General features: G+C 43.8%; 1 protein-coding gene across 5 annotated transcripts in view; it reads left to right on the forward strand.

Moving 5' to 3' along the window:
* Positions 1 to 16,139, forward strand: part of LARS2 (leucyl-tRNA synthetase 2, mitochondrial) — a 168,364-nt gene that overhangs the window by 127,524 nt on the left and 24,701 nt on the right. For 3 of the 5 annotated variants that reach the window (XM_035275054.3, XM_002758269.6, XM_078350650.1), the window contains exons 16-19: positions 1,925 to 2,107; positions 3,699 to 3,868; positions 6,018 to 6,095; positions 9,807 to 9,918. In XM_035275054.3, the coding sequence (XP_035130945.2) occupies positions 1,925 to 2,107; positions 3,699 to 3,868; positions 6,018 to 6,095; positions 9,807 to 9,918 (543 nt within the window). Of the gene's footprint in view, positions 1 to 1,924; positions 2,108 to 3,698; positions 3,869 to 6,017; positions 6,096 to 6,318; positions 6,472 to 8,395; positions 8,671 to 9,806; positions 9,919 to 16,139 lie in introns of those variants that run through there. The other 2 variants (XM_078350651.1, XM_035275055.3) reach the window with 2 other exon arrangements.

Here is a 16,139-nt window from a genome sequence, read left to right on the forward strand (position 1 = left end):
GAAAGAGCTAAATTCAGGTGCACATAGAATTCAGCTTCACAATTAGGGAAGTGTTCTTTGTAATGGGCAAGGCTGCCCAGGTATAGCTGTGCGGTTTGTGCACCACACAAAAGAACCCAGCCAGGGCTGTGATTTCATTAGGGCGTGAAATGCAGCCATTTGTCCAGTCATACATTTCAGGGCCACATCTGCCAAAACAGGGCAACATTTTCTAACTTCTCAACTTCTCTGCCCAGAAAGTTACATTTTTCTAAATTGCACAGCAGTGTTTTCCGGTCCAGACACAGCCTGGGGCAAGGTAGAGGGGCCAGTGGTCCCCTGAGTCTCAGCACAGCCTGGATAAACCTCTTCTGCGGCTTCAGTCTCCCCTTCTCTGCTGTCATGGAGCCAGGCAGTATCGTGAACCTCTTTTCTCTTCCCACGGAGACTTGCCTACTGGGTGAGAATACTTTTGATCAGCAAGGGCAGGCTTCTGTCTCCTTCATGGATGGATGTAACTCTCATGAAGTATGGAGTTGGCTTTCAGGTCTTCTCGGTCCCTTGTTAGTTTGGTTGCTGTTGGAGTCAGAGATTATTTGGCTGGAAGGAAAAGAAATCCACCCAACCCCAGTTGCAGGAAATAGAGCCAGGCTCCGCTACCCATAGGAAGTCACCAGCCACTCCTTTTTCTTTCTCTCTTTCTCAGCCCTCTAGTTCCTAGTTCCTCTTCCTGCTTCTCTCTGTTCTGCCCTGTTCTTCATCTGCCACACTTAGATCCTGCTCTCCTCAATTTCAATGTACTGGGTGACCTTGGGTAGCCACAGTGGCAAGTTTTGCTCCGCCTACTTAGGACCCAATGGCTCCAGTGCTCAGCAACATCGAAGTGGAGTTTCTGTGCCTCTTACCTCCAGTTGGTGGGGTGCCCTGACTAGTCCTCCCCAGTAGGGCTTGGCAACAAAGTCACCTCATCCAAATATGGCCATTTAAGTCCTCTTCCATCAGTGCCAGCTAGGCAGTGGTATGGGAGTAGGGGAGGAGACACTTCCAAAGAACAAGGTATGGGTGGCTGGCACCACAAAGGGACCATCACATTTACTGTGAGCCCAGTAAGTGACTTCCATGTGCCCTGATGGTGCAAGATCTCGTTTTGGTGACTACAACATGGACGTGGGGACCAGGCCTCAAGGTGAAGTGCTCTTGGATACTTTGCTGCTCTGAGACCCTGACAGGTCAGGCTGCCAGCTTCCATAAGAAATCCTTAATCCATAAAGAAAATGGCAACCTTGTGAGTTTTTCAAAATTCTTTTTTACTTGCCTTTTTTGCATATAAATAATTTATTTATAAAGGGGGAAATTGTTTTGTTTTATAGAAAAAGTTGGCACAGGCCATTATAACTATACTGTTTATTCATGAAGGTTTGTGGGAGGAAGGTGGGCCTCATTCATTTAAAAATAAAAATATTGGCCGGGTGTGAGGGCTCATGCCTGTAATCCCTGCACTTTGGGAAATGAGGCAGATGGATTACCCAAGGTCAGGAATTCGGGACCATCCAGCCTGATCAACATGAAATGGCATCGCTACTAAGAATACAAAAATTAGCCAGGCATGGTGGCGCATGCCTGTAATCCCAGCTACTTGGGAGGCTGAGGCAGGAGAATCGCTTGAACTCAGGAGGTGGAGGTTGTAGAGAGCCAAGATCACACCACTCTACTCCAGCCTGGGCAATGAACAAAACTCCATCTTTAAAAAAATAAATAAGTATATAAATAGAAATATTTTTGTAACAATACAGAGGGGGAGAAAGCAGCTTGTGAAGTGAATTAGTGTGATTCTTCAAATGGACACTTTCCATTGCTCACCAAGTTTTTTCTTATTGACTCTTTCTGTAGAAGTAATTCAGAATCACACATACCATACCTATGTATGGATTATTTCGGCATCTAGGTTCTGTTCCTGTTCATGCAAAAACAAAAGAGGAGCTAGAGGTGACATGGGAGAAGATGAGTAAGTCCAAACACAACGGGGTGGACCCAGAGGAAGTCGTGGAGCAGTATGGGATTGACACGATCCGGCTCTACATCCTTTTTGCTGCCCCTCCCGAGAAGGATATCTTGTGGGATGTGAAGAGTAAGTCTCCTTCCTCTCCCTGACCTGCTTCCTTTGTGATGTGCCCTGGACTTTGAAGGAACTTGAGGAAGGAAATGTCTCTGCTGAAGACAGTCGTAGAGAGTTCTAGGAATCAGTTCCACAGCGCAAGTAGCAGCTTGACCAGCCTCCTGCACCACTCTTAAATGGGTATTGACAAACGTTAAGCGAGCCTCAGAATCATCTGGGAAACATGTGGCAGGTGCAGATTCCCAGTGCTCCCCCCATGCCTGCTGACACAGCCTCCAGGGTGGGGCCCAGGACGTGGCCTTTGAATAAGCTCAGCATCGATTCTGGTGCACACTCTACAAGGACCACGCTTTGACAGTGGTTCCCCCGGAGACAGACTGGCTTCTGAGCTACACTCCTAGGCCTGCTATAGTCCAAAGAGGCCAGTTCCCTCTTTCTTAATGTACCCTGGAGGGTTTTTTCTAGAATAGTGTCATTCTCCCTCACCAATCCAGAAAGCCCCGGGAGGGGCCTGGGCCTGGTGTTACCTGTGGTCTCTTTGTCACCCACAGCACCCTCCATCTCCCCGCTTAGAGGAGATTTGTCTCTCCAGAGTTGTTTAGCGCTAAAATGACATGAAGTAAAATAATCCTGGGTATCTGGCTATTCTAGAATAAACCGTCCAACAATCATTCATTTTTACTTCTTGTGATCTGCCCTAAGTGTTGTTGTGGGAAGAGGAAGTCAGATGCCTGGAATCTTGAGCCTTGTGTGAAGTATGCATGTCGTTTGAGAAATCACTGTTTTTGTTTACTTTGATGTACTGTGGCTAGTGGGAAGTGTGGTCTGGAACAGTGGTCACAAATGCCAGTCCTAGAACTAGTGGCCTCAGAATCACTGGGGATCTTGCAAAGCACAGACCAGTGGAGGTTCTGGCTCCCACCCCTAACCCAGGGGACAGGCTCCAGGAATCTTTCTAAGAAGGCTCCCAGAAGGTTCTGCTGTGCATCCAGGCTTGAGAATGCCTAGCCCAGTGGCCAAAGAGTACAAGGCCCTGGACTGACCCCAATTGCGCTACTGGTGTAACCCAGATCAGATCGGCAGCTAGATTGGATGAGCTTGTGTGAAATACGGAAAACACACATACCTACAAGGACAGGGGTTATGTCAAAGCATTTCACACTGTACAGCAGCATGGCTGCAGCACAGTTGTGCCATCCATGAGATGAGAGTTTGCACCAGCAGGAGTCAACAGTGTCTCCCAAGCACCATGTTAGCTCCACAGCGCTTTCATCACAGCAAGCTTGCTTAATCAGGGTGGCAGGGCACCAGGGCTCATCTTGACCAAACCTCTGAGCTCATGGCAGTTTGTGGGTGGCACTCTGAGTGGCCCTGCCATCCAGTGCTCTAAATCTGGGCACTAAAATAAGATGGAATTGATCCTGGTTTGAATTCTCAGATACTGAAAGCCAAGGAGAATCCTTCAGCCTGCCCTCAGATGAATCCATAAGGGTACAGGGAAGTGTCACATCAATTCACAGGCGTTTTCTCTGCTCAGTCATACCAAGTCAATCACCCGTATGTTGTGCTCTCTCTCTTTCTCATTTACTGGTGCTGAATTCAGCTGACGCTCTCCCTGGGGTGCTGAGATGGCAACAACGGCTGTGGGCCTTGACAACTCGGTTTATTGAGGCCAGGGCTTCTGGGAAGGCTCCCCAGCCTCAGCTGCTGAGTAACAAGGAGAAAGCTGAGGCCAGGAAGCTCTGGGAGTACAAGAACTCCGTCATCTCTCAGGTCAGAAACTCTCCCATTCCAGTGGTTAACTCCATAACCAAGCACTCTTTGGGAGCCTTTGCCTGTGGTCCTTGCAGGCCGCCCTGCCTTGGGGTGGGTCACTGTGCGTCTTCTTTCTTCCTGGTGATGGTGGTCCTTTTTGCTTGGATTGATTGACCCTACTGTTTTGGGTACTTTACCAAGGTGGATCCCCAATGTGTACGTTTTAATAGAAAGAGATGCCCTCAGGAAATGGCTCTCTGATGATGACTCATATTTGTCCCTCCTGGGTCTCAGGAAGCTGTCGCTTTCCATGTTTCCATATTTAACACATCCAAACAGAGAACCAAATCCAGGATCACCCTGTCATCCAGGATGACGCCATATATGTTACGTTAACAGAAAGGGGCATTGGGAGACTATCCTCTGTAGCTTCCTCACTGTGTAGATGGGGACAGAGATGAGGCCCAGATATCTTGCCTAAAGTCACACAGCCAGGGGAACTGAGCAGAGATTAGAATCCAAGTCCCCCACATAGCAGGGACTTTCCCACTCAGTCACTTTGTTACACAATATCCATGTGAGTTATGGGGGTTAATTTCTGCAAATCTGAAGTCATTGTAATGGGTATCTGATATCCCAAATTCTTCCTAAGCTGATTAAAAAAAAAAATGGTATGCTGATTCAGACATAAAGTTAACCAGAGTCACTCATCTGCACTCTGACACTGAAGACACTGGTGCATGGCAGGCTTTTTGCCTCTCTGGTTCGTATAACCTGAAGTGGCCCTGGCTCCAGCATGACCTCATTTGTGACACTTCTTCAGCCTCATTTCTGTCCTCTGTACCCCTCTGTGTGGAGGAACAGACCTCCCTGAATGAATGTAGGGCTCTGAGTGATGTCTGAGCGATTGGGTTTTTACCACGTATTTTCTCCCTAGATTTGGCAAATTCTTCTATTTTGTCAGATAATAGAATTGGGTTACTTCAACAAGTTGGAAACTCTTGACATCTTAAAGATGTGTTACTTTTCTGTATTCTTCCCCATAGTCAAAGTGGAGAAGCACACAAACCTGAAAAAGCTGACAAGTTATGTTAATGTTCTTATGCTGACTCTACTTTCAAAATGTAACATGAACCTTATCCCCTAGACTAAAAACGTCATTGTGAAGCGAAGTCACATAACCATGCAGAAGTGACTCCTTTCCTCTTGTTTTCTGTTATGTGGAGTTTGCCCATCAGTGGGTCCTGACTCCTAATCATGTTACTAGCATTGTATTATTTTTGTTTGTTTTTTGTTTTGTTTTGTTTTGTTTTGAGATGGAGTCTCACTCTGTTGCTCAGGCTGGAGTGCAGTGACAAAATCTCGGTTCACTGCAACCTCTGTCTCCCAGGTTCAAAGGGATTCTTCTGCCTCAGCCTCCCAAGTAACTGGGATTACAGGTATGTGCCACCACACCCAGCTGATTTTTTGTATTTTTGTAGTAACGGTGTTTCGCCATGTTGGCCAGGCTGGTCACAAACTCCTGACCTCAAATAATCTACCCGCCTCAACCTCCCAAAGTGCTGGGATTACAGGCATGAACCACCATGCCGTGCCCAGCCACTAGCACTGTGTTTCTAAGCACCTACTATAAGAACCAACAGTATCCCAGATAAAACAGTGGAAACAGTGTTGACTTTGAATTTTAAAATGTTTGTGCAGGTGAAACATAGCGGTTATTTGAGGTAGTGGATATATTTATAAATATATTTGCTTTCAATTAATTTTCCTTTTTTATTTTGATGATTCAGTCTTTTTGTGGAAAGCTTAAAAGAATTTTGTGGCCGGGCATGTTGGCTCACACCTGTAATCCCAGCACTTTGAGAGGCCAAGGTGGGCGGATCACAAGGTCAGGTGTTCAGCACCAGCCTGGCCAACAAAGTGAAACCCCGTCTCTGCTAAGAATACAAAAAAAAATTACCTGGACGTGGGCATCTGTAGTCCCAGCTACTCGGGAGACTGAGGCAGGAGAATCACTTGAACCCAGGAGGCAGAGGTTGCATTGCAGTGAACTGAGATCACGGCACTGCACTCCAGCTTGGGTGACACAGTGAGACTCTGTCTCAAAAAAAAAAAACAAAACCAGAAGAATTTTGAAAGAAGTGAATAATTGAACCTTTACCAATAGGTGACCACCCATTTCACAGAGGACTTCTCACTGAATTCTGCGATTTCTCAGCTAATGGGACTCAGCAGTACCCTCTCGGTAAGTGGCCTATCCTCCTTTGCTGGTAGCAGAGGAGGGAGGGAGAGGTGTGGCAAGGGGCTCTGTAGGGTCCCAGGAGGGACAGAGAGCAGCCCCACTATGTCACCACCTCAGTGTGGCTTGATTATCTTAAATATTTTTCCATAATCACAACCTAGTTTTATTGCTGGAAGGTTCTTAAAGATTTCTGGTCCAAACCCCTTTCTCCCCCAATATTTTACAGATGAGGACATTGAAGCCCAGGGAAGTTAGATGACATGTCTAGTTGATTAGTGACAAATCTGGGACCAGACTCAGGCCTCCCGTCTTCTGGCTCTTTGTGCCCCTGCTGTCTGATTTCCTGAATGAATTGTGATACCTTCTCAGCGTTGTTACATTTGATATTCATTTAACCTGGATGGATCAGGATCGTTCTCACCAGTACCAAAAATCAGCCTTTTCATATGGCCTCTTTTCTTGCAATGTGTCACTGCCATTTTTCTTGCTAGGGAGAGGATTTATCAACAAGTGTTCTTAGCTCTTAGGCAACAAAAGCATTCATTAACGCTATTAACAAATGCTTTTTTAAAATGAAGCCCTCTCCAAGCTTTTAAGACAGGTAGGGGCCAGGTACGGTGGCTCATGACTGTAATCTCAACACTTTGGAAGCCCAAGGTGAGAGGATCACTTGAGGCCAGGAGTTCAAGACCTGCCTGGACAACACAGAAAATAAAATAATTAGCCAGGCGTGGTGGCGTGTGCCTGTAGCCAGCCAGGAAGCTGAGGCAAGAGGATCGCTTGAACCCATCCTGGGCAACAGAGCAAGAGACCCTAAAAGTAAAATAAAAGTCTCTAAAAGTAAAATAAAAAAGGTAATTTTTTAAAAGCAAAATAAAGATAAAAAAGAACAATGGAAGAAATTTACAAATTTGACTACATAAAACTTGACATTTTCAGTATATTAAAAAAATTACAACATGTCAGACAGAAGTTTAATATCCTTAATAGATAAAGTACTCTTGCATTTTAATATGAAAATAACAAAAAATGGTCAAGGCATAGGAAAAGATAATAACTCACAGAAAACGATATAGAAATGGCCAGTAAATTTATGGAGAAAAAATATTGCCTCTTTATTTATCATGAAAGGCAAATGTAAAACAAGATGCTATTTTTTTTTAACCTGTCAATGCATTGCTGAGAATGCTTTAACATAACTATTCAGGGCCAGGCACAGTGGCTCAGGCCTGTAATCCCAGCACTTTGGGACGTCGAGGCAGCAGGATCGTTTGAGCAGGAGTTTGAGATCAGCCTGGGCAACATAACAAGACCCCATCTATAAAAGACTTAAAAATTAGCCAAGTTTGATGGCATTTACCTATAGTCCCAGCTACTCAGGAGGCTGAGGCAGGTGGGTCCCTTGAGCCCAGAAATTGAGGTTGCAGTGAACTATGATGGCACCACTGTACTCAGGCCTGGGTGACAGAGCAAGACCCTACCTCAAAAACGTAAAAATGTAACTATTCTCCATGCTATTGAAAAGATGGCAAAACAGATTTTTACACACCAATGCGACAGGTGTGGTTGTTCTAACCTTGCCAGGAAGCACTCTGGCTGTCAGGTTGCTTGTGTTATATCCTCTGATCCAGGAGTGTTCATTGCAGATAATTTATAATCACAGAGACTTGAAACCCCAAATGTCCTACGATGGAGGAATTGTGAAATTACTGATGTCCTATCAATAAGAAGGGAATGTGCCACCACCATTAACATCATGTCTTCCAAGAATACTTAATATCAGAAACTGTTTATAATGTAATGTTAAGTAAAAACACATGACACAAGGCCCGGCGCGGTGGCTCACACCTGTAATCCCAGCACTTTGGGAGGTTGAGGCAGACAGATTGCTTGAGGTCAGGAGTTCAAGACCAGCCTAGTCATCATGGTGAAACCCTGTCTCTACTAAAAGTACAAAAAATTAGCCGGGTGTGGTGGCACATACCTATGGTCCCAGCTACTCAGGAGGCTGAGGCAGGAGAATTGCTTGAACCAGGAGGTGGAGATTGCAGTGAGCTGAGATCACACCACTGCATTTCAGCCTGGGCAACAGAGAGAGGCTCTTCTCTAAAAAAAAAAAAAAAAACAAAAGCGTTCATATGAACTGGGAACTGTGTGCAGTGGTTCACACCTGTAATCCCAGCATTTTGGGAGGCCAAGGCAGGCAGATGACTTGAGCCCAGGAGTTCGAGACCAGCCTGAGCAACATAGTGAGACACGCCATCTGTATATAAAAATAATTTAAAAAAATTTTTTTTAAAAAGTGTTCATGGCCGGGCACGGTGGCTCACGCCTATAACCCCAGCACTTTGGGAGGCCGAGGCGGTTGGATCACGAGGTCAAGAGATCGAGACCATCCTGGTCAACGAGGTGAAACCCTGTCTCTACTAAAAATACAAAAATTAGCTGGGCGTGGTGGTGTGCGCCTGTAGTCCCAGCTACTCGGGAGGCTGAGGCTGGAGAAATGCTTGAACCCAGAAGACAGAGATTGCCGTGATCCGAGATCACGCCATTGCACTCCAGCCTGGGTAACAAGAGCGAAACTCCGTCTCCAAAAAAAAAAGTGTTCATATGGTAAGAATCCCAATCCTGAAAATGTTACATGTATAATAAGCATCTACATACACATTTTTACATTTTTGGAGACAAGGATAAAATATACCTTTGTTTCTAGGTTGTATCATGAGCAGTTTTTTTTTGTTTCCTCTATTTTTTGTGGGGTGTGTGTGTCAGTTTTTTAATCAGAAAAAGTAAGGCAAGAAACTGCTTTACTTTTATTCCATTCTGGAATTTGGGAAGTCCTTAATAATAACACGCAGCGCTAAACCCAGTCATGTTTGCTGGAATTGGCCAAAGGTGTTAAAAGAATAGGGGTCCCTGAGTAGGGTAGAGCGCCCCCCTGCCCAGGATGTTTCACAGTTTAATACCTTTGAGCAGGTCTCTGCATATCTCCGTGGACCTGCAGCACAGAGGAAACCTAGCAGAGTGGTTAAGAGTTTGGTTGCAGTGTGCACGGGCACAGACTCCCTTCCTCGCTGATATTTAGCTGCTTCATCTATCCATTGGGGTAAGAATACCACCCTTGAAGAGTAGTGAGGATTAAATAAGTTAACATCAGATGAGGGCATAGTAAATATTCTGGATAGTAATGTATTTGTTATTGCTGCTGCTATAGCTTTGTTTTGTTTTGTTTAGACAGGGTCTCACTGTTGCCCAAGCTTCAGTGCAGTGGTGCAATCATAGCTCACCGCAGCTTTGACCTCCTGGGCTCAAGTGATCCTTTCACTTCAGCCTCCCAAGTAGCTGGGACTGTAGGTGGGCACAACTATACCTGGCTAATTTTTGTTTCTTAAAAAATTTTTTCATAGAGATGAGGTCTTGCTATAGTGCCCAGGCTGGTCTCAAATTCTTGGGCTCAAGTGGTCCTCCTGCCTTGGCCTCCCAAAGTACTGGAGTATAGGCATGGACCACCAAATTTGGCATGCTGTAGTTTATCTTAGTGCTGTCATTAAGTAGGGAAGTTCTTTGTCCCAAGCAGAAATGGATGGCGAATGGCAAAGGGGGTTTCTTCCTACCAGCTTGTGTCTCTGGACTTTCAGATACATTAATGGTCTTCCTTAACCCTGCTTATTTTTACACCTTAGTCTTCTTACATTTTTTTTTTCTCTTCCTTAGCAAGCCTCTCAGAGAGTCCTTCTCCATAGCCCCGAATTTGAGGATGCTCTGTGTGCCCTGATGGTGATGGCTGCTCCAATGGCCCCTCATATAACGTCAGAGATCTGGGCAGGTACGTAGCAGAGTCCTTGTTTGACAAGTTACTACTAACTCAAATTTGCCCAGGCCTCTTTCTGAACATTGTTTGGGACTCAGATGTCCTCAGACATAGGGTCCAACATTTGGGAGCTCTACTCAGTGACTTCTCTGTCCTGTACTCCGAATGGTGGTACGCCGTCGACATGGTCACCCCTACCAAAAGGAAAGACACTTCCCTGCTTTGAATAATGCGCCCAGACTAATGTGGGTGTTGATGTTTCCACTTTAATCCCTTCTCGTGACTCTGCCACCCAGTATCCACTTATTATGACCTGCATGATCTTTTTCAGATAGAAACTCATGTTTACTACCACTTTACAGATGGAAATTAAGTTACAGGTCTAAAATGTACTTGCTTATACTGTAATTCAGCAGTCTTCACAAATTATTCCTAAACTAGGCATCAAAGCAGGCCTGACTGGCTGTTTGAATTTCAGCCCTGGAACTCTGTCCACATCATTGGAACTGTTAGCCTGGACAAAACTGGACTTCACATAATCATCACATTAGGCCAAGCACATAGGGAGGGGCAAAATGACATGTAATTGAGCTCCTGAAGGAACATGCATGGGAAAGTCTTCAGATGTTTCTAGAAACAGGTCATCTGAAATGCATGTGATTTGGCAGTTCCATTTATGTAAAACATTTCTTCTAAAAAAAAGGTCTCTCCTAATTAAATGTACTGATGTGGTGTCACAGAGAAGAAATTCATGTTGATCAGTTGAGCAAACCCTGAGTCTCAGTGTAAGCTGAGATAAGAAGAATTTGAGGATGATTTGAAATTCCCACCACCCAAGCAGCTTTATGCCTACAGCAGATGGGTAGAAATTACAGTTGGATTTATAGTTGACAGAGTAGTGCCTGCGTCTCTCACAAAGCCTTGTTTATTGCCTTCTACTTTAAAATGTAGTGCTCCTTGTTGATTTGAGGGAAGCATTGGGAATTGGGCACTACCGTCTCCCTCAAAGTTGCTTCTTAATTTCTCAGGAGAAGCAGCAGTTCCTTTTTCTTTTTAGCTAAAATGAGACTGTTACTGTTCCAGGGTCCCCTTTTTTACAGTATAAGTGTCTCTGTCAAAAGGAAGTGTTTTTCATCTCTTAAGGAAGGGAGGAGCTGTTTAATTTGCTTTCGTTGTAAACCCATGAACTTAGTTTGGATTTTTATCCTTTTTGATATCTAAAGCCACTTTAAAATTAAACTGTTCCAGCCAAATATTGAAGTTCATGCAGTAGGATGATTTGCCAGCCAGTTTTTTGTTTATGTACCATATCTATAACTTCTGATTTTAAGTATCAACCAAAAAAGTGGAAAGGGGTTTGGAAATGTCCACATCAGGAACTAACCCTAAAAACCGGGTAAGGATTTGGATGGGTCTGACTCTGAAGTTTCCTTTGCATTCATTCTCTGCTGCTTGCAAGACTGAATCAAGGTCCAGTTTACTTTAGCAGGAAAGAGACATGGTGTAGCTTCCAAAAGATTCTGCCCTACTTTGTGTGCTTTAAGACATCCCCGTTGAGTGCAAGTATATTGCATTGTGTCTTAAGTCCTCTTCTGGGTCTTTCCAGTTATCCTTTTAGTTACCCTTTTTTAACCATGCTTTTGTGACCCCTGGCCCCCTCCGACAGTTGGCTTCATTGGAAGAGGTCAGAGAGGCCTGAGTTAAGTCTGAATTCTGTAATGAATTTTTGTCTTTCCATTCTGGAATTTGGGGAGTCCTTAATAATAGCATGCAGCGCTAAACACAGCAATGGTTTAAATACTGCCTACCAGTCAGTATCGGATGCCTCTTTCATAGGGGTTGCAATTTAAGTGACAGTGAAGTAGTGTGCAACTGGTTTAAAGTAGGAGTGGAAGGAGGAGGAGGGGGGGGGGGAGGAGGAGGAGGAGAAGGCAATTATAAGGACCTAATGAGTTGAGCAAGGTTTTAAGCGTAAAGACAAAGGAGGTGAAGAGAGGTGGGGAGAACTGGAATGCATTTGCAGTGGATCTACAAGGGAGACCGTTTTTAAGTTTCTCACATTTTGAATCTTTAAGGGAGGTAATTTTTGAATCTCAGTTGTGTTTAGAAACCTCATTATACCAATTAGAGAAAGCATACCATTGGATAGAGAGAATCGTTTCATCCTTTTTGTCCAAAGGAAGCTCTCAAATGAACAATTTTGTTCATATCAAAAGTTCCCCAGAGTGATCACTGTCATTCCAAATTGTCTTTGGAAATTTGTGGCACTTGAAAAGATACGCACAGGACTTAGCACTCTAATTAGAAAACATAAAGAAAGCCTGTGCTTGCGCCAGAGGAGGCACAGTTTTAGATTGAGGAAGCACAGTTTTAGATTGAAAAGGCCAAGACCCCACGAGAGCTGCAGCACATCCCTGGGTGGGTGCTTGTGGAATTTGGGGTCTTGGTGCTTCATCAGAGTCATGTCATCAATGATCAGGAGTCAGACAAAGCCTCCTGATTATGGGCGGACAAAACTAAAAAGCACGAGGAACACAAGAACAAGACGAGAAAGAAGTCATTGTAAGGTTTTACAGTGGTAACTCAGCGCACAGTGCGTCTCCAAGAAGTAACATACTGACCACTCCACCGCTAATGCCAGCTTAAGGACACACTTACGGGACTTATTACTGTCCTCTCCCAATAGACAGACAACATTCAAGATAGTCCACAAGCAGATAGACAGACAGGTCATTAGGCCAGCAGGTGTTAGTTGCTAGAAAACAGTTTCACCAAAGAACAGTAGAATCTGATCAGAAAACCAAATGTCCAAAGTGGGACCTATTCCTAAGAAAATAAGATAAATGCAACACCAAAAGCTTCAGGGAAATCCTGGAGCTCAATTCAGCATGAACTTAGTTCCCAGCCAAGGGTGAGTGGCACCTCAACCCTGTAGAGACACAAGGGGGTCTCAGATGCATGCACTGTTTCTGAGTCAAGGGCTCCAGTCAAAGGCAGTGAGGGTCTCAGTTGAAATTCCATGAGCCTGCAATTCTATCAGCGTCCTCCAACCAGAGACCACCAGGAACACACCTTCAGATAACAATTTGGATTTATTACCATGGCGAGACATAGGGCATCTCTGTAAGAGGGTGTTAGGAAGGACCTGTTATATAATGAATTTGGGCTTTGGTTGAATAATTTGGGGAAGGGTCTCAGGAAGTGAAGATTTGCTCTAGATTGAGTGCTGTCAGAAAGTGGGGACAGTTTTATGATTAGGTATCTTAAGAAATGTTACCTCTAGGGAGGTATCCCTGAGCAAAGATAAAGTTGTAATTAGTAAAGAAATAGCAGTCACCCGTATTTGCCTAGAGAAGGGGATGTTTGATACTGTGTGTTTCACGGTCACCATGTTTTTGCCTGTGCTTAGACAAAACTACGACATGGTATTTTTTGGTCTCCTTTTATGGTGGTTTCACTGTGACTATGTTGGTGTTCAGTGAGATCATTTGTGTTGAACAGGAGAATAATATGGCCTAGCTATGCACAACTGGTGAATTTCTTATAACACTGAGGCCTAGCTATAATTGTCAGACCAGTTCCCAAATGACAAGGACTGAGAAAGAAGTTCCCTTACCGTCACCCTCTACAAATTAACAGCCACTGTTTGCATCTTAGTGTAGATCAATGATTATATCCAGCTGGGGGTGGTGGCTCACACCTGTAATCCCAGCACTTTGGGAGGCCCAGGCAGGAGGATCACTTGAGCCCAGGAATTCAAGACCAGCCTGGGCAACATAGAGAGACCCCATCTCTACAAAAAATTTTTAAAATCATTTGGTATGGTGGCTTGTGTCTATAGGCTCAGCTACTCAGGAGGCTGAGCTGGGAAGATCACTTGAGCCCAGGAGTTCAAGGCAGTGAGCCATGATCATGCCACTGTACTCCGGCCTGGGTAACAGAGCAAGAGCCTGTCTCACAAAAAATAGAAAAAGTATAATGACTGTGTTTACCTACCTATCTTTGTTGTATTTTGTGTCCACTTATCTGTGTTGTAATTGTCATGTCTCTTTATAAGATAAAATTTAAATACCCTAAAATTTATCCATTTTAAATATATACTCAATGATTTAAGTAAATTTATATACACGTGCAACCATCACTGTGATCCAGTGTTAGAACTGGATTTCCATTACTGAAGAAAGGTACCTCATGCTATTAGTCAGTCCCACACCCACTCCAATCCCCAGCATGACTAATCTGCTTTCTGTCTCTGTAGTTTTGCCTTTTCCAGAAATGTTACATAAATGAAATCATGTAATGTGTAGTCATTTCTGTTTTCTTTCATTTAGCATAATGCTTTTGAGATCAATCCATGTTCTGTTTATAGCAGTTCATTCCTTTTTATTAATGACTTGTTTTATTGTTAACCTAGAGGTCATCTTATAACCTGATTTACTCAAATATTCCATGAACATATTTATTTATGGGTCATTAAATACTTTTTTACAACATCATTTTTTCTTTTTGGGGGGTGTGCACAGAGTCTTACTCTGTTGCCCAGACTGGAATCCACTGGCACCGTCTTGGCTCTCTGCAGCTTCCCCTCCCAGATTCAAGTGATTCTCCTGCCTCAGCCTCCTGAGTAGCTGGAATTACAGGCATGGGCCACCGTGTCTGGCTAATTTTTGTATTTTTAGTGGGGACTGGGTTTCACCATGTTGGCCAGGCTGGTCTCAAACTTCTGACCTCAGGGGATCTGCCTGCCTCGGCCTCCCAAAGTGCTAGGATTACAGGTGTAAGCCACCACGCCCAGCCTACTACATCATTTTTAGTGGTCATACAGTTTTCCATTGTTTGAATTTACGGATTCCCTATTGTTGGACATTCAGACTGTTTATAGTTATACATTATTTTTTTTTAAAGCTGAGTTAGCTAATGTTTTGTTTACGTGCAAAATTATTTCCTTAGAACACGTAACTAAGTGCAATTGCTTGGTCAGAAGAGATACAAACAATTAAGGCTTTTGATGAACATTCTCAAATCAATTTCTAGAAATTCTCTGGGCCTTCTGTTAACATGCTTGAACAGAAACATGAGCAACTATCATGATTCCAGGTATTATATTTAGATTTTTCAGCCCCTTTGTGATAAACTCACTCTGCAAACTGGAGTAGCCCAACCTGGACCCATCCCATGTCTTTGAAATCCTGATTGTTCACACCTTTGCAACTGTGAGGTTGGATAACAGGGGCCCATATACCCTGTGCACTATGTCTTAGAGGAGCTCAAGCACCAGGCCGTGGTGGTGATGTCAGCATCAGGGGCCTTGTGCATCCTGTATGGAGACTTAAGAGAGTCAGTCAGAACACAGAGCAACAGTTTGACCATCTTTGCTAATTTACACTGGACCTAGGTTGGTTTCTCAGGTTAGCAAAAAATCCAGTTTAACAATATGATATTTAAAAATATGATATTTGGTTGTTTTTTTTTTAACTTACAAACTTTTAAAACTACTGCATTAATTGTCCATGTGTGCTATGACTTAATGTGTCTAACATTTCATTCCCATAAAACACCCACCATGGACAATTCTGCGCATAAATCTTGTTCTCACTTCAGATTACTTCCTTGAAGTAGGAAAGATATGAATCTGTTTAAGACTCTTGATTATATATTGACAAATTTCTTTCCTGAAAAGTTACTCCAGCTTTCACTCTAGGATCTGTTTTCGAATTGACATTGTGCTTCAGTGATTTCACTATTAAATTTTTACAGACAGTTTTAACACCTGGCAGACTAGCCTTTCTTCATTTCTTTTTTTTTTTTTTGAGATGGAGTTTCGCTCTTGTTACCCAGGCTGGAGTGCAATGGCGTGATCTCGGCTCACCACAACCTCCGCCTCCTGGGTTCAGGCACTTCTCCTGCCTCAGCCTCCTGAGTAGCTGGGATTACAGGCATGTGCCACCACGCCCAGCTAATTTTTCGTATTTTTAGTAGAGACTGGGTTTCACCATGTTGACCAGGATGGTCTTGATCTCTTGACCTTGTGATCCACCCGCCTCAGCCTCCCAAAGTGCTGGGATTACAGGCGTGAGCCACTCTTCATTTCTTTTCTTATGATTATTTTACCTCTTCCCACCTATTTATTTTTCTCAGCGAAACTCTGCCTAATTTGTTAGGTTTTCCCAAAATCACCATGACATTTCTATTGAAATTTGATTAAACTTAGAATTAACTGAGGAAGGTTTCACATC

Source organism: Callithrix jacchus, chromosome 15 (genome assembly GCF_049354715.1).
Source record: "Callithrix jacchus isolate 240 chromosome 15, calJac240_pri, whole genome shotgun sequence".
Taxonomy (NCBI): Eukaryota; Metazoa; Chordata; class Mammalia; order Primates; family Cebidae; genus Callithrix; species Callithrix jacchus.